The sequence below is a fragment of the Chionomys nivalis genome, chromosome 4, assembly GCF_950005125.1.
Source record: "Chionomys nivalis chromosome 4, mChiNiv1.1, whole genome shotgun sequence".
NCBI lineage: Eukaryota > Metazoa > Chordata > Mammalia > Rodentia > Cricetidae > Chionomys > Chionomys nivalis.
This window is the reverse complement of record NC_080089.1, coordinates 102001845-102025734: the sequence shown is the minus strand read 5'-3', so window position 1 is coordinate 102025734 and position 23890 is coordinate 102001845. Positions and strand designations below refer to the sequence as shown.

Below are 23890 nucleotides of genomic sequence, written 5' to 3'. Positions count from 1 at the left end.
CGGAACCCGAGATGGGCAGTGAATAGCTATTAGGAGCACTAATAGTAGCTCGATATAACTTGGGCCTGTCCCTGCAACATTCCATCTTTCTACAGTTATGGAAATTGTAATTCTACTTTGTCAGCCCTGTAGAATCTCTGACACAGATATGTCTCTCCTCTCTCCCCTTGGAAATCCAGTTCCTAATCCTAACAACTTGAAGGCTTCTATCTTCTTCCTTTTAGTGGGAAAGCATGACCTGTTACTGCAAACCGCTTACTCCAGCACGGGAAATATGTTAGAATGGAATCCGATTAACATTTGTCTATCTACAAAGTTTTGGAGGTGAAGTAAAGCAGATGTTCAGAAGAACAAACATAAAAACTGAAAATATAATTCCTCAAATAGAGACACAGGTTTTTCAGAAACTTCCCGGACTGGTGGGAAGATCATAATGCATTAAACTGTGTGTCCTGAACTCAGTTTGTGTTCATATATGGGATAATGAGATCATTTTTCACCCCTAGGTTAGTCCTGTCCTTTCTGTATGTGGACAAAGTTAGCATTGCTAATACATTAATATACTACTTTATCTTTTAATTTCTGCTTCTTGTGGGTTGGAGTGTCGCACACTTTTAATCCTAGCACTTTGGATGCAGAGGCAGGAGGATCTCTTGAGATCAAGCTAGCCTGGTAGAGAGACCCTATTTCCATTCCTCCCTCTACAAAATCTTAGACTAGGCTGAAACCAGGACTTCCCAGGAATGTTAAGAATATGCATCCGTGCATGGATAAACAGCTGGTTGAATGTACAGACTCACAAAAAAATTTGTGTAAAGCCGGGCGGTGGTGGCGCACGTCTTTAATCCCAGCACTCGGGAGGCAGAGGCAGGCAGATCTTTGGGAGTTTGAGGCCAGCCTGGTCTACAAGAGCTAGTTCCAGGACAGGAACCAAAAGCTATGGAGAAACCAAATCTCGAAAAAATCAAAAAAAAAAAAAATTGTGTACCATCAACATCCAACTCAAATTTATTTTATGCCCCTTTTCTTTCCCAGTTTCTTACCTTGTAAAACCTAGTAAATACCTGAATACACTTGGACCTGAGGCTGATTACTCAGTATGTCTGTGTCAATGAAATAAAGAAACAGAAACCACTGAACAGGTGTGTATGGTAGACCTAAAAACACAGGTTTTTACCAGAGCCTTATGTCTGTACTCCTTAAAGGCCGCCTACTTTCCAGATCAGGGGTTCTGCCTAATCATCCCTTTCTTGGTCCTTAAAGGAGGGTCACCACATCTACTTTTGTACCTGGGTCCTCAGAGTGAGTGTGGAAAGTGAATCAGATTGAAACAGATGGAGTAAGCTTACATTGGCAGTAAATTTCAGCTTGTAGGATACTGTCTTTAAGATCTATTTTTGAAATTTTTTTAAATAGAGAAAGCAGCATTTTCTTGGATGAGGAAGATGGGGGCCTGAGTAGAAATGATTGTGACTGCACCTGAAATTTGATTGGCTTGCCCAAGAGAGAAACAGGCAGATCACCAGAGGCCAGCTCGCTGCTGTCTGAGACACACAGTTCACATGTCTTAGTGTATTGTTGTAAAACAAAAGCATAAAGCGCTTTCAGTTCTTCCTAAACAGGTCTTATTCTTAAGAAACTTTTCTCTCCCTGCGCAACAGTGTGAGCCCCTCAGCGCTCAGGTGGCTCTTCCTGGGCATCAGTGGGGCTGCTGCTCACTCTCATTCTTTGGGACGGCATCTGTTTTATGTTCTGTGGTGCCTCTGTTCAGCAGTTAGGGTAAGCAGGCTTCTGGAGAATGTTCCCTCCATATGGGCAGCCTCCGTTCCTTCATGGGGGTCCCTCATTCCTTGTTCATTGTCTCCTTGTTTCCAGATAAGCATCTGTTGCTTTCTGCCTCACTGAGTACTCACTGGGGTGAGGGCAGTAAACGAATAAATTCCATCCAGCATTGGGGCAGGGCTCGGGTGTTTTGCTTTCTAGTTGTTTAGTTCTCCTTCACTTGTGAACACACTTGAGATAGTAGATGTGGTTGCAGTTGGAGAACGTCTCAAAACAGCCCTGGATGTGCTTAGAGCGTTGTCATCACAGCCCTGACTGTCTCACCCTGTAGTAAGTGAAGTCTGTCTTCTTGAGATTTTCAGCTCTTTGGGGCCAATGGAATGCCCTTGAAGGGTTTTATATAAAGTGTCCTCAAATGGAGACCCTTTATAGGGACCGTTTGCCAAAAGATGACTTGAAATTTTTGAATAAGGTTCTTATCCTATGTATTGAGTGTCAGAGTTAGCAGTTTTCAATACCTTTGTTTTTTTCATGCTGGGGGCCTAACCCAGAGTCTTAAGCATGTTAGGCATGCAGCATACACTCTACCACAGAGCTCGACATCCAGCCAGCAGCTTGATGATAGAAAATACAATTTAATTGGAACATCACTGTACATGTAGCGTATTTTGATAATTAGCTTCTGTATTGATATCCACGAGCTAATGATAGTTGAGCAGTTCATGTGTTGTCTCTGTGTGTCTGTTCTTGTGTGTGGGTGCATGACGTTTGGAGGACAGAGGCCAGCCTTGGATACAGTTTACTTTGGATTTGATACAGGGTATCTCACTGACCCGGAACTCACCGGTTAGATTAGGATGGATGGCTCAAGGAATCCACCATTCCACCTTCCTGGTTCTTGGATTGTAAGTGTGCACTGCTTCACCCAGCTTTTCTGTGGGTTCTGAGGACTGAACTCAGAACTGTGATTAAACACTTGGGTGAAGGCTGATGAGAAGCCAAGGACAATGGCACTGGGTTTCGATCCTAATACATGAACTGGCTTTGTGGGAGCTTAGCCTGTTTGGATGCTCACCTTCCTGGACCTAGATAGAAGTGGGAGGACCTTGGTCTTCCTGTAGGGCAGGGAATTTGGACTGCTCTTCAGTATCAAGAGGGAGGGGGAATGGACTGGGGGGAGGAGAAGAAGAGTGGGTATAGGGGGAGGGGAGCGGGGGAGGGGGCAATATGTGGGAGGAGGGGGAGGGAAATGGGAAACGGGGAGCAGTTGGAAATTTTAATTAAAAAAGAATAAAAAAATGGAAAAAAAAAGATGCTGAGAGAATTGTATATGGCTAAGTAAAAAACATAACTCTGAATTTAAATGGAGATGAAATCTATAAATGACTACCCTGGAAAAATTATTTTCATTTGTGTAATAGTAGCAAAAAAAGTTTTGGGAATAATAAACTACTTTCTTATTGGAAAAAAAAATTGTATGAAATAGCTAGCATCATTGCTGCCTCTTACTCTGTGTGTTCCTACCCAGCTAGCTGCCTCTGCGTGTCTCATCTCTTGAGCAGCTCAGTTTCCTCCTGGTTTGATAATTACTTTTGAAGTCTTGCATGCTATTGAGGTGTATGGAAGGGTAGCCAGGTGTCCCGGGAAGAGAAGTGAGATCACAGGAGCAATTAATATGGAGAAAATTTAGCAGTTCCTGTTCTCCAAATTAAATATAATGAGTTTATAGGGTTATAATTGTGCATAATCATCAGAATTTGACAGAAAAGGCATTTGTTTTTTTTAATCTTATGTCGCTGGAGAATTAGCATCTTTAAAAAATATAATGTGGCCGGGCGGTGGTGGCGCACGCCTTTAATCCCAGCACTTGGGAGGCAGAGGCAGGCGGATCTCTGAGTTCGAGGCCAGCCTGGTCTACAAGAGCTAGTTCCGGGACAGGCACCAAAGCTACAGAGAAACCCTGCCTCGAAAAACCAAAAAAAAAAAAAAATATAATGTGAAGATTTTGGATGATACTCTCTGTTAATAGGTATTCAAGGTTTTGAAATTTGCCTTCAAAAAATGTTAGTATCGAATTGCCTTAGATACTCATTATTAATCTGAGTGTACATTCCTAAGTGGAAAGCAAGTTGCTGTGAATATTAGGATTTTCATTTATTATTCTATACTACATTCTAGTTATTTAGGATATTCAAGTAATTTTTCTTTGTTTTTATTCCTAGGTTGCACGTTTTCAAAAAATACCTAATGGTGAAAATGAAACAATGATTCCTGTATTGACATCAAAGAAAGCAAGTGAATTACCAGTCAGTGAGGTTGCAGGCATTCTCCAAGTAAGTGGTTGGTGAGGAGGAGGCGGGAAGTGTAAAGAAGCCATCTAGCTTAGGTCAGTGCTGACCTATTGCGTCTTTAGTGATAGAAATACTGGTTTGTGCTGTCTAGCATAATAGCCCCAGGTAAACATTGCGATAGGACAGGAAGTGTGGCTGGAGTAATGGCTGTGTGGTTGCTGGGCAGTACAGCTCAAGATGAGTAGTATGGCCAGCGTCTGTGTGCACTCTCTATCAGCTGGGTTGGGAAAGTAATTTAATTAGTAACATAAATGGTGTTAGGACTTTTTATTTGTTTGTTTGTTTGTTTCCCAAGATAGAGTTTCTCTGTGTAACAGCCCTGGCTGTTTTTGAACTCTCTTTGTAGACTATGCTGGCCTAGAATTTACAGAGGTCTGCCTACCTCTATCTATCTCTTCAGTGTTGGGATTAAAGGTTTATGCCACCATGCCCACCAGGATTTTTTTTTTTTTAAATTTAAATAGATTTTTCTAAGGTAAAGTGAAAGCTAAGTACAAGTGCAGGTTTGCAAATAAATGTTAATTATATAATTTCAGTCTCTTCCTAGTTTTAAAAAGTACAGTCTAGTAACATGAAGAAAAGAATATTTTCTATTCACCCATTTTAATTGTTGTTCCAAAGACACTGGTATCCATTTTTAGCAAGTTTTATTTTGGTATATTTATACTTAGTTTATTTAAGTTTTAGAAAGCTTGATTACTGAACTCCTGCCAACTTTCCGACCAGGGAAATTAGCCATTTCTGGGATGTTGTAATTTTATTTTTTATGATTAAAATTATGATAGTAACTATAAGATATGTTCCAAGATATGAAAAAGTTCATGTTAACTTTATTATTTTGATTAATTTAAGACACAAAAATTTTCATTCTGATATAATATAGGAGCAGAAAAATAAATCTCAGTGATAAGTTCTGAGAACAGGAAGGGCACATGTAACCCACTAAATATTCTTTTGGAGACACACATTTTAGAAAAAAATAATTAAAATCTAATTAAAGTTCATGTGAATTACGGTTTACTTTTATTCCTTTTTTCATAGAAAAAGAAAACACCATCTTGTTGCTTATTGAGATATTATTTATATAAATATCAGCGTACTTTTAAAAAGTTAATCTTCGATAATTTCATCCATGGGTATAATATATTCTGGTTACACTCATCCTTTACCCTCTCTACTCACCAGCCCCGGCCTTCTTCCACCAGGTCCCCATTCCACTTCCTCTGCCTTTTGTTTCCCTTTGTGGCCCCCACGGGTTAGCTAGGACTAGTTGGGTGGGCCTGAGTGTGGTGCTGTACAAGAGCAAGGATAACTCACCAGTGGCTGTATCACTGATGACAATGACTTCTCTGTCAACTCCTGACTGCTGTCAGGTCCCCTGGGTAGAGTGGGGCTCCATGAACCCCTACCCTAGTTTGTGACTGCAGATTTACTCAGTGTTGCATAGGGCCTATGCGGGCAGCTATAGCTGCTGTGGCTTCATGAGTGCCATGGCCTAAGATAGTAGGTATGCCATACCTGTAAGATGGTGTTTCTGGGCCCTCCTCTACTCTTTGGCTTCCATGAAGGGGTGATTTTGGGTGTTCTCTTTAATGCTAAGCTCTCAGAAGTCACTTATTCTCAGAACCTTGACTGGCTGTGAAGGTCTTCATTTACTGCCATTTGTGGTAAAGAGAAGATCAAGTCTGAACACAGCACTAGTACGTGGATATAAATAAGTATTTAAGAAGCAGTTTGATATAACCACTTACCAAAATAAAAGTAAGTTCACCCTACACTGGTTTAAAGTATGTATTTTGACAAATGGGACCAGCTACCCTGTAGCTCAGACTGGTGGTCTAGAACTCACTGTGTATCTCAGGTTGTCCTCCAACAAATGATAATTCTTTATAGTTAACCATGTCTGAGTATTACGGCAGCAAGTCCCATGCAAAACCTCTGGTACACTTTCTGTAATTATTAGGGGCTGGAGAGATGGCTCCGTGGTTAAGGCAACTCACTTCCTGTTCTTGCCAAGGACCCAGGTTCAGTTAACAAACAGTACCCACTCAGTGACTCCCAGTGTCTGTGACTCTAGTTCAGGGAATCCAGTGTCCTCTTCTAGCCTCTGCAGGCAATGCAAGAATGTGATACACAAAACAGGCAGAATGTTCATATACATTTTTTAAAAGCTTCTTGTAATGGAATCATATACTGTGTGTTCTTTTGTGTGTGTTTGCTCTCTGCCAACATTTTAAATAACTTTTAATGTAAAATTTAATAGGCTGATCTTCAGAATGGCTTAAACAAATCTGAAGTTAGTCATAGGCGAGCCTTCCATGGCTGGAATGAGTTTGATATTAGTGAAGATGAACCACTATGGAAGAAGTATATTTCTCAGGTAAGATACTCCCCCTCTATCTCTGTGATGTAACTTACATTGATTTTTATGGTTGTGAATTCCCTGAATACAGAGAAAGGAAATATTTTTGTAATGTCTTCCCCTAAAAATTTGCATGTTAAGTTGGAATTTCTGTAGTCTTAGTTTTGACTCTGTAGACACCCGGTTCCACAGCCGTTCAGTCCCAAATAGACACACAGAGGCTTATATTAATTATAAACTGTTTGGCCTATTGCTCAGGCTTATTACTAACTAGCTCTTACATTTTACATTAACCCATAATTTTTATCTATGTTCAACCACATACCTTGGTACCTTTTCTCAGTGAGGCATTCTCATCTTGCTTCCTCTGTGTCTGGCTGGTGACTGTCTCTGCCTTTCTTCTTCCCAGAATTCTCCTAGTCTGGTTGCTCTGCCTATACTTCTTGCCTGGCTACTGGCCAATCAGCATTTTATTAAACCATTATGAATGACAGATCTTTACAGGGTATAAGAGCATTATCCCATAGCCTGATTTTTTTCATTTGATTTTAGGCAAAATTGAAAAGTGACTATTACTTACAGGACAGCATTTTCTGTACCAATGTTCAAAATTTCCTTATAAGCAACACTAGACAGTGGCCTCTTTGTGGATGCTGAGCTTAGACTTCATAGTGATAGGAGAATGCTGTCTTAGAAAATTATTAAATACATAATTAAATCCTAACTGCCAGGGTATAAGTTATACCTTTCTTATCAACTTTGATTTCTATTTGCCTCCATTGGTTATGACCTCAGGAAATAGTAAGCTTACAGTAGATTATGGTCATTCATAATTACCTTTATTATAATTTTTAGCAAAGACTTATTATAGCTTTTAAAAATTTGGTAAAAATTGCATTAGTGTAAAAAGCTGGATGATTCTGTGTCTGGTTTTAACTAGTTAAAAGTTTGGTGTGCTAAACAAAGAAATACTTCGTGAAGGTATTAGAAAGTTTGGGTTTAGCTTGTTTAAAAGACAGCGTCAGCTAATGCCATAAGCTTTGTACACGTGGTTGTGTAAAGAACTGAATAACTGACTGTGGTGCCTTTCCGTTCGTAGCTGTAACTTCATATTTGCACCCTACTCTAAGGAAATCCTACTGTAGTTCATCTGGACCTATCACGCTTGACTGGCAATGTAATTGAATTGTTTTCTTTCTTGATCCTGTTATTCTAGCCAGAGTACCTGACTCTTAGGATTCCTGTAAGAATTAAACAGTGCCTGAGATATAGTTAAGCATAAATAACAGTTAACATCTATCATCTGTTAGTCATACAATATTGGGTGGTTCTTCTTCTTTAGGAGAATACTGAGTTTGTTGTTCTGTAAACACCTGTCTGGTACTCTCCTGTGAAGTGACATACTTAATTAGAACCACGGCAGAGCTTTTCTTAGGGCTGGTAAAAGGCTCTCCACCAAGGTGTGATGGTTAGCACTTAACATTAAAGAGGGTTCTGTGGTTTACCCAGTGCTTTAGTCTGAAGAAGGATGCTTAACAGAAATTCCACACTAGCTCAGAATTGAGAAATAGATGGTTATTTATTTAGGGGTAAACTCACAAATCAGAGTTCATTGCTGGAACGAAGATCAGAAACTGAAATCCACAACCGGAACAAAGAGGCCGGAAAAGAGGCCGGATACAAGCACTGCATCAGCATTTATAGTATAAGAGGCCACGCCTCAGTAGGCAGGTCACCACTAGACTTCCTACAGCATTAGTCTCATTCTTAGTTACAACAGATTCCTTCATTTTAGGGTCTATTCAAAGATTATGGCACTTAAAATTATTTAAGTTGGAATTGGAGAGATGGCTCATAGGTAAAGAGCACTGGCTGCTCTTCCAGAGGTCCTGAGTTCAGTTCCTGGCCACCACGTGGTGGCTCACAACCATCTATAATGAGATCTGGTACCCTCTTCTGGTGGGCAGGGATACTTGCAGACAGAATCCTGTATACATAATACATAAATAAATCTTTCTAAAAAATTATTTAACACACAGGTGACACAGCTGGAATCACAGCCAGTTACTTTTATTCAGCCATACACTGTATGTTAGCTATAGTTTTATTTTGCTATCAGTTTTTAGTCTCAGTACTTAGGTTAAAAGCCTTCTTTTTAGTCTCAGAAATTCAGGCCCCTGTCTTTGTGACATTAATACAGTACTGTAAGCCAGGTTTGGTAATGGATTCCTATAATTCTAATACTGGAAGGCTTAGGCAAGAAGCTAGCCTGAACTACATAAAAGCATAAAAGAGCCAAAAATTAATATACTGCTGCAGGTACATACATACTATAAAGAATTAACAATTTTGTTGTTATGTTTGGAAATAGGATTTTTTCTGTATAGCTCTGATTGTTCTGAAACTTGTTTTGTAGAGGATTTTTCTGTGTTTCTTGGCTCTCCTGAAACTTGGCTGATTTTTAACTCATAGATCCGCCTGCCTTTGCCTTCCAAGGCTGGGATTAAAGGCGTGTGGCACCACTACTCAGTTTAGGAAATTCTTTATTGTAAATATTGATATTTAATTTTCTTTTTCTGAAAGGAACTGTTACATAGCTTTAAGCATGATCTCTACTTTTTTGTTGCTTGAAAATAAACCACATATAGACTCTTGTAATTTTGTAATGATGTCCTTTATAAAAAAAAAAAGCTTTTACTGAGGTAGGATGGGATTGTCCTTTATCTGAGAGTATTGAATTGTTTGTTTTTTACCTCCAGTTTAAAAACCCTCTCATTATGCTGCTCCTGGCTTCTGCAGTCATCAGTATTTTAATGCATCAGTTTGATGATGCTGTCAGCATCACTGTGGTAAGTACACTCCTCGATTTTTAAAATTTTAATCTGTTAATTGTATGAGCTGGATTTGGCTTTACTTTGGAAATTAATGTGAATCAAAATGAATCAGATTAAAAAATAAACCCACTTTTAGTTTTCTTGATTTTCTTTAGTTCTGGTTTGAGATGAAGGTCTTCCTGTGTTTCTCAGGCTGATCTTGCCCTCCTGGGCTCAGCTGTGCTGTTGTGTCAGCTTCCCAGGTAGCTGTGATTACAGGCTTGTGCCCTCAGTCTCACAGATGAGAAATAGTTTATAATTTTCTAGTTAAATCAAAATTCCTCATGCTTTTCAGTTGAAAATATTTTGACTAACAGTAATTGCTCAAGGAATATGTGATGTCAAAGCTATTTTAATAACACGTTCTTGTTACTGTAGGCTTTTTGTCTTAATGGCAAATGTTAGGGTGTATGAAACTGTTAGAGCTTTAGCACAATTGGAAATGGCCTTGAGCTGTATCAGTAGTCATTGTTTTCTTTAGTCCTCTTTAGACAAGTACAGTAGCTGGGTGTGGGAGTACACACCACTAACACCAGCTGTGCTACTTGGGAGGCAGAGGTGGGGGATAACAAGTCTCAGGGTATCATGGGCAACACAGGGAAGGAAGCCCTTCCTCAAATGCCTGGAATGTTCTTGATAGAGGAGTAAAATGAAATATATAAAGTTTTTCCCCTGAGTATATACATCTGTGATGGAAGGGTAGTGTGTATAGATTGAAATGCAGTACCTGTCTTAAGGAAGGGCGGCTGTGAGGTAAACGATCTTTTCCTTAGAAGAGTAATGTTGCTAGTGATAAGAATGGACACTTTCAAGTAAAAGTTAAAGTTACTGCGAATTTTTATGCATTACCATGAACTTGGGATTGTAGATCCCAGCAAGAGACCTGGTTATTCGTCCTCATCGACTTAGACCAGGAAACCCAATGTGGAGAAGTTCAACAGAACCGCCATATACAGACTGCCCATGCATGCTTCAGCACTGCCAGGGCAGAAATACCATTTTTCACCAGGAATTTTTGATAGCTTTCAAGTATTTAAAACTTTAATGATATTAGTAGCGATTTTAACAATTATTAAATTTAGAAATTACGCCAGCATATTTTTTCTATATTTGAATAATTAGGTGAACCAGTATTTTCCAAATGATTGATATCTGAGATTATCAAACTTCAGGAGGGAAAAAGATCAGTGGATTCAGTTGAAAAAATACAGGTAGATAATAGAGTTTAATGTGGCAGATTATGAAAAGTTCTTTGATACAGTTTTGCATTGTACAATAATGGTGAATACTTCGTCCCTTGCCAATTTTTATTTTTTGGTCTGAGGCTTGATTTTTTTTCCTCTCATAATTTATTAAAAAAAATTCTCATATTATGCTGTTTTTACCTAAAAAAAAATTAATTGGATTACAGCTTTCTATAGAAAAAGTAGGATTAAGGTTAATTCAGCACTAGAGAACGCTTGCCTATCATTTGTTTGACAAATCAGCACTGGGAAAAAATGACCAATTTTTAAAAATTTTTTTTTCTGGTAAAAGCTATATGTTAACTTATCAGATTTTTAAATTCTTTTCATAAATTATTATGTAGGAACTAAGGTTAAACAAGTAATTATTATGTCTGTTATAGCAATTATTATCCACATAACTAAAAAATAGTCCTTAATTTGGGAGGACTTGGGTGGATTCAGAAAGTTTTGGAAGCTGTCATGGGGATGATTAGCCATTTAAGTTCATATTCTTCTCCCTCAGACCCCCAGGCAAATCGCTTTCTTCTCTCCCTAGCTAGTGCAAAAATCCAATCTCCTGGGCTGCACAGCCAGAGAAACACATTGTGACGAAAAGTTATTTCTTGTTAATGTCTGATTTAAAAGGCTGTTTGTTTTTTAGGCAATACTTATTGTCGTCACTGTGGCCTTTGTTCAGGTGAGTAATCTATTAGTGGTATATTAGTTGATTGCTTAAAAACAAAGTGACTTATGTGAAATAATCTGAACTTAATGGGTGGTAGTGTATTCCTAATAATTCATTGCCTTGAAACAATCTCAGCTAATAGCCAACTGTGGATAGCTCATGAGAAAAGGGCACTGGGTAGGTAGTGAGAAGAACATAGCCTATATTTTTGGTAGAGACAGATGAGAAAAAAAATACAGCAATATAAATATAATCCACTAAGTTTAAAAATGTTTTTCTAGTTATGAATTGGGCCAGTACCTATTAGTGCAATGTCTAGATGAGGAAAGCAAAAAGGTGAGTGTAAAGTTAGTGAGCAGTTTATTAGATACCATCTGAAGAAGACGTGGTAGATTACTGAGACTGGTTTCTCATAGTTAGCAGTACACTTTTTCACTGAATTTATTTCTTTGCCTTATTAGTCTTGTTTTGGAATTAAAGTTTTTTTTTTCAGTATTGATAAATCCCTTACTCCACTTCTAAAATTTCTTTTTTTCTTCTTTTTTTGGTTTTTCGAGACAGGGTTTCTCTGTGGCTTTGGAGCCTGTCCTGGAGCTAGCTCTGTAGACCAGGCTGGTCTCGAACTCACAGAGATCCACCTGCCTCTGCCTCCCGAGTGCTGGGATTAAAGGCGTGCGCCACCACCGCCCGGCCTAAAATTTCTTACTTTCCTCAGAAGGAATGGTCCTACTTCCTGTTCGTTATAGTCATTCCAACAGCAAAAGAAAGGGATAAGAAGTCTCTTTTAAAGATGATTCTGAATAATGTGGAGATGAGGTCATGATTTCTTTCTTTACGCTTAGGGAGAGGTAGGAGAATTGTCAACTCAAGGCTAACATGGTCACATGCTAAAACCCTAATGTTAAAGAAAGAAGGGAAAAAGAAGGGGGCAGAGAAGAGAGGGACCAGGCATGGTGTCAGGACGACAAGTATAGGAATAAGAACATAGAGCTGTAGTTTTATAAGTGTGTTTTATGTTTATTTAAATCTTTGAAACTTCTGTATATTTTAAGTTTCTACAATTATCAGGTCTTACTTTGAATATAGCTAATAAGAGTGGAAGGGTTAATCCACTGTAGAGATAAATGTAATGATGCTGTATGTCCTGAGGTCAGTGCTCTGATTTTTAAGACAGTGATTGTAATTATTCCTACATCGTGTATAATTTATTTCATGATAACTTTTGTCACTGTCCTGGTGTCTTAAAGTAGTTCCTGACACATTAAGTTTCTAATTCTATATTAACTGAATGTAAGAAGCCAGCTGGAGTCTGATTACTTGGAAATTTATGAGCTCCTTTAGTAGACCATCAGCGCTCTTGTTCAGGATTGAAGGGTCAAGGGTGGGGCATCTTCTTAAGACAGAGTATTGCCTTTGGGCTATTGGCGCTAATAAATGCGGCATAAGCCATTGCAGGCTGTGCATCATCTAAGGAAGTTACTCACTTCCAGTCAAGCGAGTGGTGTGATGTGTATAGGGCCAGTAACTGGAGTTCTCTCCTAACTCCTCCCCTAAATTGTGTAGGGCCAGAAACTGGAGTTCTCTCCTAACTCCTCCCCTAAATTGTGTAGGGCCAGAAACTGGAGTTCTCTCCTAACTCCTCCCCTAAATTGTGTAGGGCCAGTAACTGGAGTTCTCTCCTAACTCCTCCCCTAAATTGTGGCAGTCAGCTCCCTCTTGGACCTTCTTTAGTATAGCAGATTTCTGAAAGATTTCATTTAGGTATTACGATTGTATGAAAAGCCCTAGCAACTTGCTGTTTTTGGAAAATAAAGAGCTCCTATCCTCAAAATACCCCACAGAGTTTCAGTCATCAATGTAATCAACGTAGAGTTTTACATGGAGTGTGTTATGTGTTTTAAATGTAGCTGGGGTCTCTTGTTGCTGTCTCAATGGTAGTTTTATCTGATGCTGCATTAGCTACTTCCCTTATTGCTGTGACCTAGTGTCTGGCCAGAAGCAACTTGAGGGAGAAAGAATTGAGTTTAGGGAAGATGTGGTGGCAGGAGACTAGTTGCATTTAAACCTGCAGGTAGGGAGCTAAGAGCTGGCAGCAGGTGAGTTAGAATATAAAACTTGAAGGCCAGCCTTAGTGACTGACCCATGTCCTCCAATGAAGCTATGTTCCTAAAGGTTCTACAACTGTCAAAAGCACCACCACCATCAATCACATGAGCCTATGGAACATTTTACATCAAACCACAAACAACTGAGAAACATTATGAAAAGCTTAATTTTTACTAATAAGTATGTTTTTTATACAGATTTGACTCCTTTCCTCAAACATGTCTTAAGAAAGCAACAAAATATTTTTACAAACAAATCGAAACCATTTTTCCCACCATTTTCCTTCTGCCCAGCCCTTCAAGTCACTGGCTACCTTGCACTGTCATAGAATGACCTGTCTTACAACAGCTTTACAAAGATAAAGACTGATAGCTTCTGTCTGACTAGTTACTGGAGACTACAGTTGGTTAGTATTTTCTACCCTTACTGAATTTTGTGTAAAACTTCCAAATTCTACACTGTGGTTGGTGGATTGAGAGGCATGCCTAATAATTTTTTATATTTGTAGATTGTGCTTACATTTGCCCCTCTTGTCTGGATAGTGACTGATAAAGTTCTGAGATACTCTGCAGCTGATGACAGGTAGACTTAGTGATTGCTAACATGGCAGGTATTTCAAGACTCTCCTTATCTTCTATTTTGCTTTTGTCCCTCACCTTTTAACTTCAATCCAAAAGATTAGAAACAAAGCAAGAATAGCCTTGTGGCCATATGAAGCACAAGTGCTAATGGAAGCGTAGGCTAAGCAGTGCAGTGAGATGGAAGATGCTCCTGACCCATAGCTGTTGGCTGTGCGCATGGAAGGCTGTGTGGTTGCAGAACAGCACAGGGCCTCTCGGCAGCTTCCCTTTTATATAATTCAGGTTGGCAAGAAAAGCGAGTGTCAGAATATTACCAGCCACACTATTATTTCCAAGTAAATATATTCCACAAACGAGTGTAGTTAGTGTGGACTTAAGTCCTCAAAGTAAAATTACGTACAGATTAGTATTTTGGCTTTATTGGTCGCTAAACTCAAATGTAAAATTATGTTAAAACTAAGGCTCAATTATGTTAACTTTTAATGTATTCTTTGGATGCAGTAATTGGATTTCATTTCCTTCTAAACAATCTTAGATTTGCACATTGATTTTTAAAGTGTATAATTGGGAATATATAATTTTCATAGTTGTTTGATTATAATAATTTAGGAACACATTTGTATGATTTAATATAAGGATAAGTAAATCAAGATATGAATTGGGAGAAAATTTTAAGTGATAATGATTAATATTTAAGTTTAAAAGGACCATGTAAATTCCTTTGTGTTATGTTAATATTAAATTCTACTTTTTCTTTAATTAGGAATATCGTTCAGAAAAATCTCTGGAAGAATTGAGTAAACTTGTCCCACCAGAATGCCATTGGTATGTTCCTTTTACTTTAGAGTTCTACACCTTAAAAAAGTAGAATTTGAATGTGACTAGCATTGTAAGCATTATTGTTCCAGCTGTGTTTTAACATAAAGAAAACTATTGAATATGACAAGAAAAGTCTGATCAGTATAGCAAACATTGTATTACTGGTGGTTTTGAGAAAGCTTTGTTTCACAGTCTTTTTTTTTTAATTGTTCAGGTATGTGCATATTCCTATTGTGAGTGTGGGCATACATGTGCCATGACACACCTGGGAAGGTCAGAAAACTACTTCAGGTGTTGGTGTTCACCTTCCACATTTTTTTAGACAGAGTCTATCTTGTTCATCACCATGTGTGCTGGCCCTTGAGGGGACTTGTGGGCATTTTCTTTATTTCTGTCTCCTGTCTTCCTGTATATGGTACTTTGTTCAGTTTAGCTCACTTGTGCTTTCCGTGCTTTACCTGTAGCACTCTCTATGTGCAGGAGTGTGTGCGTGTTGAACGCTCTTAGAAGTAAGTGATGGAAACAGTGTAATGAAATTAATCACAGGAAATTAATCTCATGTTAGCCTCAGTGTTCATATTTGAGTAGCTATATACCTGTGTAATTTAATAAGAGCATACATTTAATCAAGTGCTTAAGTCAGCCTGCCTTCCTTCCTTCCTTCCTTCCTTCCTTCCTTCCTTCCTTCCTTCCTTCCTTCCTTCCTTCCTTCCTTCCTTCCTTCTTTCTTTCTCTCTTTTTTTTTTAAAGCCAGGTCTTACTGCATAGCATTGACTGGCATGAAACTTGCTACATTGACCAGGCCCTCTTCAAACTCAGAGGTCTGCCTGCCTCTGCCTTACAGATGCTAGAATTAAAGAATGTGATGATGCCTAGCTTTTTTTTTTTAAGATTAATTTTTAAAAATTGTTTTAAATAATGTGTGTGTGTCTGTCTGTCTGTCTGTGTCAGTATATGCACGTGAGTTCTGGTGCTTGAGGAGGAAGTGTTGGATTCTCTGGTGTTGGAGTTTTAGGCAGTTGTGAGCTGCCTGATGGTGGGTACTGGGAACCACACTTGGGTCCTCATCAAGAGCATCATGTGCTTTTTAACTACTGAGCCTTCTTTCTAGCCTGCTCTAAGTTTTTATATTTGACTTATCTCTTTGGAAGTAACAGTGTTTTTCTTAAGACAGGTTCACTGAAACTAAATGTAGTCTTAAAGGGAAATAGTATGGTTTTCTTACTGTGATGATTTCTATTTCATGCTACAGTGTGCGTGAAGGAAAATTGGAGCATACACTCGCCCGAGACTTGGTTCCAGGTGACACAGTTTGTCTTTCTGTGGGAGACAGAGTTCCTGCGGACTTACGCTTATTTGAGGTAAATTGAGGGTACATGGATATCAATTAATTAAATGGTTAGCAGATCTAATGATTAACACATAGTTTACTTGAAATATTTAGTATTGTGACTGAAATAGTGACAAGTGTAAGCATGTCCCCCCCTTATATATATTTGTTCTGCTGTAAAGTCTTTAGAGTTATCTACTTAGTCAGTTAGCATACCTTTATGACAGCCTGAGTTAGGTACTGTAGCAGACAGGTGATAGAATTATGTTGTTTAGGGACTCCAGTATTTGTATATGCTATATAAATCAGTATATACAAATCCAGATCAGTATATGATAGAAGTCAGTAATCAGGTAAGAGAAGTTAAAAAATACAAACTGAGAGAAGAGACATTATTTCTGGCATAGCAGCGAACAGAGAATGCTTCATGCAATGTAGCCGTGATATTTGAAAAACAGTGTGGGAGAAGAAAGGAGAAGAGTATTAACCTCCGTGACAATTGCAGTAGAGGCGCTCCTGGAGTCAGTGCGGAGGTTTTGTCTCAAAAGACCCACTGAAAGTTTAAAATACTGTTCCAGAAACAATTGCCTGGACCTAACCGGACTTAAGGCACACAGTGCACGTATTAATTGCTTACCCAATGAAACTGTACATCTGACTCTGGCTTACTACACTGCCCAGAATCACATGAGAATATCCTATTGTAATCTTAGAAAAGAGCTAAGTGTGGTTTCTACTGAATGTGTACTTTACTTTCTTGGTGAGAGGCAGAGTTGACTAACAGTGCATCCCTGCTCTGGAAGTGCACAGAAATCATCTGGGGCCATGGTCTGGAAGTGCAAGATTCTGTACATGAACCAGTTCCTGCCAAAGTGCTGCTTTACCCACCTCATTACAGATTCATTAAGAATCCCTTGTTTATATTCTGAGACAGGTTCTTTTGGATGAGGTTCTCAAAATATAGATCAGGCTGGCCCCCTCCTTCCTCAGTGTAGCATAGGTTTGAAGCCACCATACTTGCCCTAAGTCTTTTTAGAGAAATAATTCACATATGATAAGATATGCACAAGTGAACTCTAACATTTAGTGGTTTTCAGTCTGTTCCCATTACCACAAGCTAATTATAAAGTTTCATATCTTTTCAAAGAAAACTCCTTATCTTTTAACATTGACTGTGTTTTTACCTCCAATAGCCACTGATTTTAGCCACTTTTTTTTTTTTTGACACAAAAGTATGTTTTCTTATTCTAGACATTTTATTAACTTAAAGGAATCATATAACATTTTTGTCTGTATGTTTCACTTAACGTATTTTCAGGTACTTCATCTACTACTTTATTACCTTTTATTGCCATATGATTTTCTGTTTTATGGATATACACATAGTAAATTTAATCCGCTTATGTTGAAACACTTCTAGTAGGGAAGGGCTTTTGCTGCTTTATTATCTGTGTCACTGCAGTGCTGTTACCTGTGGGACTGTGTTTCCAGACCCCTCCACTTATGACTTCTTTTGCCATAGAAATTTTTTGTCACCCCAAATGTAGGCATATAAAATATATCTGCAAATGAAGCATTAACAGATAATACATCACACAAAAAATGACAGTTCTTCAGTATGCATATAATTTACCATTTATTAAAGGGAAAGCAAGCTAACCAATGAGATGGGAATACTTTTTAATTTTTGCATAACAAATTAAATTTTGGACTGGAGAGATGACTGAGTATTTAAAGAGTATTTGCACCTCTTGCAGAGAACTGGGTTTGATTCCCAGCAACAACATGTTTGCTCACAACCATCAGTAACTCCAGTTTCTGGGGACCCGATGCTCTCTTGTGGCCTTTGTTAGCACCAGAGGATGAATATACGTACACATGCACACGTGCGCACACAGACAGAGAAGCAGAGAGAGACTTGTTAGAATGGCTTGCAGACTGTGGTCTAGCGAGTCCAGTAGTTGTTCAATCCACAAGCCTAGATGGCTCAGCTGGTGTTCAGTGTACATTGGAATCCCAAAGACGTATGAAGGAATGGACTTGCCAGTGAGAGCTAGCAGGCGGTGAGAAAGAACGAGCTTCCTTCTTTCATCTTCTTTATATGGACTACTAGCAGAGGGTGTGGCCCAGATTAAAGGTGGATCTTCCTACCTCAAAAAGTCTGGATTAGAAGTGGGTCTTCCCACTTCAAATGACTGAATAAAGAAAATAAAAATTTCTCACAAGTGTGTCTATTTTGTTGAGTTGTCAACCAAGCTGTCATACCCCTGTTACATTATTACAGGTCATGCCAAGAAGTTTTGGTTCTATGGGGGAGTGCTCCTGCCAGGAGCCGCTGCAAACATGCCATTGAACTGGAAGCTCAGACTTCTCCCTGGTGGGACAGGAAGCTAAAATTTTCCTGGTGTGTCACAAGGGGTAATAGTGAGTGTGAAAGTACTCCTGTTTTCACCCCTTGATTGCTGGACCTGTGGGTCCTGGCTGTGGGAGAAATTGGACCATGTATTGGATGCCCATTGACAGTACATACTGCCTGCCTCCTGGGAACCTGCCCTTAGCCCTATGGCTATTGCCAGCCAGCTATTTGGTGCTGTGACTGTGTCTTCTAAAGGCCCTCTGCCTTTCTGCCAAGTCAGCTGCGTTAGGATGGTAACAAACATGGTGAGGCAGGTGGATTCCATGATCTCATATTTCTCTGGCTGAGAAGTGAGATCCTTTGTAAGAAGCAATACTGTGTGGAATACAATATTGTGGTGGAATAGGCATTCTCTAAGTTCCTGTATCATGGTTTTGTCAGATGCATTATGTTCAGGAAAGACAGATTCATAACCAGAATAAGTATCTACTCCAGTAAGGAAGGACAAAACATTGTCTTTCCATGGAAGAAGTGGTTCATTGTTGGCAAGTTGACAACCAATAATAGTCATTACAGTATATATGCAGGGACAAACACTGATAAAAACAAATCTTTTGTTAAAAATAAAAATCCTGCCTGAGCAGTTGATTGCAAGACGAATATTCTCCAGAATTGATCAATACTTTCATTTTATAATCATTAATGCTGAGAATGCCACTTTGCATAAACACATAACACAAAATGGCAGAAGTACGTTTAAGGTTATTTCTGAAATTATTGAAAAATTTGCCCTAACCCCAAGCCAAAATTCATCATTTTTTGTGAAACTCGTGTTAACAATTCATAGTAATGTTTAAAATCAAACATTCTTACATTATCGTTATACAAACCAAACTTGTACTGATTTGATACCTACTTGTTTAGGACTGATACCAGAAGAATATTGAAAGTCTTCATCATTAGTAAACTATTATGTTTATGTAACAGCAGAAACCTTTCTACAAACAATAAAAGCCTTCCAGTTCATAAAATACTTATGCAGTGTGTGGTGTGACTGTATGCACAAAGTGTATGTTGTGTGTTTAGAACCAGCAGCAGTGAAGTTGCACAGTTCAACGTGGGTGAGTCCTGGTAGAAAAAAAAAAACCCTCAGATTTATTATACATTTGATGTTGAATGTTTGTATGGTTATTGGATGTTTAGAAATCTTTCACTGTTGCCAAAGTTTTCATGACCTCTTTTAATTAATGTGATCTCAAGCTGTGTTATGACTGTAGTTTAAGAATTGTGCTCCCTAGGGCTGAGGAGATGGTTGAGTGGGTCAGAATACTATAAGCAAGAAGGCCTGAGTTTGATCTCTAGGACCCATGATAAAGCTGGTCAAGAGTGCACATGTTTGGAACCCCAGAATTATGGTAGAAAGAGGCATATCTGGTGCTTGCTAGCATGGACACATGGTCTTAGTTTTTTTTTTAGTGGTTATGATAAAATCCTCTGGCAGAAAACAATTTAGCTCACAGTTCATAGTTGCAGTCCACGATGGCAGGGAAGTCAAGCTATCAGGAGCTTGGAATAACTGACTCCATTGTTAGAAGAGGACATGCTAGCACTCAGCTTGACATGATTTCTACTCTTTTAGACTGTCCTCAGCCGAGGAAATGGTGCCACCTGTAGTGGGTAGGTCTTCCCACCTCCATTAGTGCAATCAAGGTCATACCCCATAGCAGTGGTCTCAACCTTCTTAATGCTGAGATCCTTTATACAGATCCTCGCTGTAGTGACCCCCAACCATAAAGCTATTTCATTGCTGCTTCATAACTAATTTTGCTACTGGTATGAATCGTAATGTAAATATCTGATAATACAGGATATCTGATATGCAGTCCCCAAAGGGGTCACAACCCACAGGTTGGGAATCTCTGACCTACAGACCTGCTTAGAAGCCCATCTCCTGAGTGATTCTAAATTCTGTGAAATTGAGAACAGTAAGCATCACTGAGCTTTTAGGTTCAGTGAGAAACCTTGCCTCAAAAATTAGGGTGGAGAGTTCATTCCATCCCCAAGCTAGGAAATAAACCAAGTGGTTTTCTGAGACCCAAACTCCAGTTCTCTGGAATAACAGCAAGTACTCTTAACTTCTGAGCTCTTTCTCTAAACTTCTTTTGTGGACTTTGATAAGAATTGGATTGTTAAATTTTTTTTGACTCTAAGTGATAAAACTTGCTTTTTCTGCTGTTTTTAAGATCATTTTAAGATTGTTTTTTTTCATCTGCCTGCCCAACATTTTTTAAAAATATGTCTCATTGTAAATTGATTGAGCTTCTTGATTATTTAGATTTGTGTTTTCCATCAAATTTGGGAAGTTGTCGACCATTCTGTAGTCAGATATTCATTGCTTGTCTTTCTTCTTCTGGAATGCCTGTAGCGTATTGTTCTGCTTGGTAATGTCTCCTACACATCCTTCATCTCTAGTTTTTCTTACTATTTTTTTTTTCACTCTGCTCTTTAGACTAGCGATTTTTAAAGAATTTCTTATTTTATTCTTATTTAAAATTTTTATTATTATCTTATTTGTGTGGGTATTTTGCCTCTAGGTACCAGGTAGTACCCATGGAAGTCAGGAGATGGCATCTGATCCTCTGGCACTGGAGGTACAATAGATACGTGCCTTCAGATGGATGCTGGGAATTGAGCCTGGGTTCTCTGGAAGAATAACCAGTGTTCATAACCACGAAGCCATATCGTTAGCTCAAGTGGTGATTTGGAACAGTATTTTGTGTGTATGAGAATTATGAACATTCCTGGTATCTGAAACATGTCTGGAAAAGGATGTCAGATCCCTAGGAACTAGAGTTACAGATTTGTGAGCTACCATGTGGGTTCTGGGAAATGAAGGCTGGTCCCCTGTAAAAGTAGCAGGTGTTCTTAACATCTGAACCATCTCTTGAAACCCTGTACTGGTGATTTGTAATTGTCCCAGCTTCCGGGTTATTGATTGCTTTTTTTCTTCTTAATTTCTAATGTTGAACTTCCTCTAAGTAATTTCTCTCTCAGGTATTATTTTTAGTTCCTGGTTTATATATAAATATTGATAGATTAACTGTGTTGTGTCTTACATAACCCAAACAGGTACTGTACCATTGAGCTGTAGTCCCAGCCTCCAGATTGCCAATCATTTCCTTATGCAGTTTCTACTAAGTTATATATATATATAAAGTTTGTTTCTTGGTTCTATTAGTTCTTTAAGCATAGTTAATACAGTTCACTTTTTTCTAGTCTGTAAGTTTTATGTTTAGGCTTCCTCACAGAGGGTTTTTGCCAGTTAATTTTTTTTCTTGTGAAGTCAGCCATGCATGCATGTATGTACATATATACATACATGCATATGTGTGTGTGTATATATGTGTGTGTGTGTATATATATATATATACATATTTTTATATATATATATAAACTCAAGATTCTTAAAAACACTTAAGCCTATTGTTTTCTTTTATGGGTATTGGTGTTTTGCCTGAATGTGTGTCTGTGCTCCATTTGCATGCTTGGTGCCTGAGGGGGTTGAAAGAGAGCATTAAATCTCCTGGAGCTGGAGTTATAGACAGTTGTGATCTGCCATACTAAGGGTCAAACCTGGGTCCTCTGGAAGAGCAACCAGAGCTTTTAATTACTGAACAATCTCTCCAGCCCTCAAGGCCATATTTCTTAATTTTATTTTTGTGGAGTGGTATAGCTGCTTCTCTCGGGGTGAGAGCAGATAGTAGGCATGCTTTAAAAAAATAGCTTATCAAAATTTCAGAGACCTTTTTCTTCATTAAATATTAGAAAGTCAGCAATTTATAGACAGGGATAAAATCAACTTCAAATATATTTAAAAATATTTTGGTGTGTGTGTGTATGTGTGTGTGTGCATGCATGTGTGTGAACACTCATGTTTTTGTCTGTGGAGATAAGAGATCAATGTTGGATGTTATTCCTCAGGTGCTGTCTTGTTTTTTCAGACAAAGCCTCTCACTGGATCCTGAGACTCTAGATTAGGTGATGGTTGCTGACCAGTGAGCCCTAGGCTCCTGTCTGTACTTCCCCAACACTGGGACTACAATCCCCTGTCGCCATGCCTGACTTCATATGTGGTTGCTGGGACTTAAATTCAAATCCTCCCAGTGTGAGGGTGGAGGAGGAGGAGGCTTTGCCATTCCCACGGGACTGAGGCTGTCATCCTTGACATGGCCCTGTCAGCAATTCTCACTCATTCAGTACTGCAGTCATGCAGGGCTTCCTCTGCTCCCTACTCTTGGGCAATATTCTTTTGCAGATTCTGGATTCAGAAACTAATCCAGGTCACATAGATAGTAGTTTTCTCACCTAAAATAGCAATTTTTATTCTTAAAAAGGTGAATATTTTGAGACATGGCAAAACTAAACAATAATATGTTTTGTTGGGAAAGTTGGGTTCTTAGCTGTGGGTTCACCTGGTGTTTCCATTTCTTTAGTTGTATTTTGAATTTTAGGTTAACATATTCTTATGGTAAGCATTCCTTGTTGCATGCATCAGGTTTTATTGACTCATTTAAGGTATTTGTTTATACTGATCTAGTCTTTTGTCTTAAAGTAATGAATATAAAATAAGATGCAGCTAATGGCTGAATGTGAATATTGGAAGAAGTGGGGTGGTCTTGAACTCTTGAAATGTGAAAAGTACTATAAATTTCAATTATGGAACACTTGTTTTCCAAGGCTGTGGATCTTTCCATTGATGAGTCCAGCTTGACAGGCGAGACAACTCCTTGTTCTAAGGTGACAGCTCCTCAGGCAGCTGCTGCTAATGGAGATCTTGCATCCAGAAGTAACATTGCCTTCATGGGAACACTGGTCAGATGTGGCAAAGCAAAGGTGATTATGATTCTTCTCTTTAAAAAAGGTGGTTTCATTTAAAAAATAACTTTTTCTAGTATATGTCTGTTTAGGTAAATGGGCACCATAGCATGCACATGGAGGTCAGGACAACTTTGTGGAGTCACTTGTCTCTAGCTCTGTATAGCTGCACGGTCAGCAGACTCGACCGCAGGAGTCTTTACTTGCTGACCTACACCACTGATCAATCTTTTTTTAATTATTCTCTCTCTCTCTCTCTCCCCCTTTTGGTTAGTTTTTATTTTTTTAAGTAGCACTGGTTATAATATTCTCACTATATGTTTTTCTCCTAATGATGTATTTCAGCTATTTTGTTTCCTGGTTTCTAATATTTTACCACTATAAACGCCGCCATTTTGGCTAGAGAGATGGCTTAGCAGTTAAAGAGCACTGAGTTTTGAGTTTAATTCCCAGTAACCACATGGTGGCTCGCAACCATCAATAGTAGGATTTGGTACCCTCTTCTGATCTACAGGCATACATGCAGACATAACACCCATACCTA

The 23890-nt window shown here is 38.7% G+C and overlaps 1 protein-coding gene across 5 annotated transcripts in view; it reads left to right on the top strand.

Moving 5' to 3' along the window:
* The window catches only part of Atp2c1 (ATPase secretory pathway Ca2+ transporting 1), a 118048-nt gene that overhangs the window by 50828 nt on the left and 43330 nt on the right, over positions 1-23890 (top strand). For 4 of the 5 annotated variants that reach the window (XM_057768611.1, XM_057768616.1, XM_057768615.1 and 1 more), the window contains 7 exons: positions 4005-4115; positions 6397-6513; positions 9255-9344; positions 11256-11291; positions 14730-14791; positions 16038-16146; positions 23209-23364. In XM_057768611.1, coding sequence (XP_057624594.1) covers positions 4005-4115; positions 6397-6513; positions 9255-9344; positions 11256-11291; positions 14730-14791; positions 16038-16146; positions 23209-23364 — 681 coding nt within the window. Of the gene's footprint in view, positions 1-2668; positions 2688-4004; positions 4116-6396; positions 6514-9254; positions 9345-11255; positions 11292-14729; positions 14792-16037; positions 16147-23208; positions 23365-23890 lie in introns of those variants that run through there. The other variant, XM_057768613.1, reaches the window with a different exon arrangement.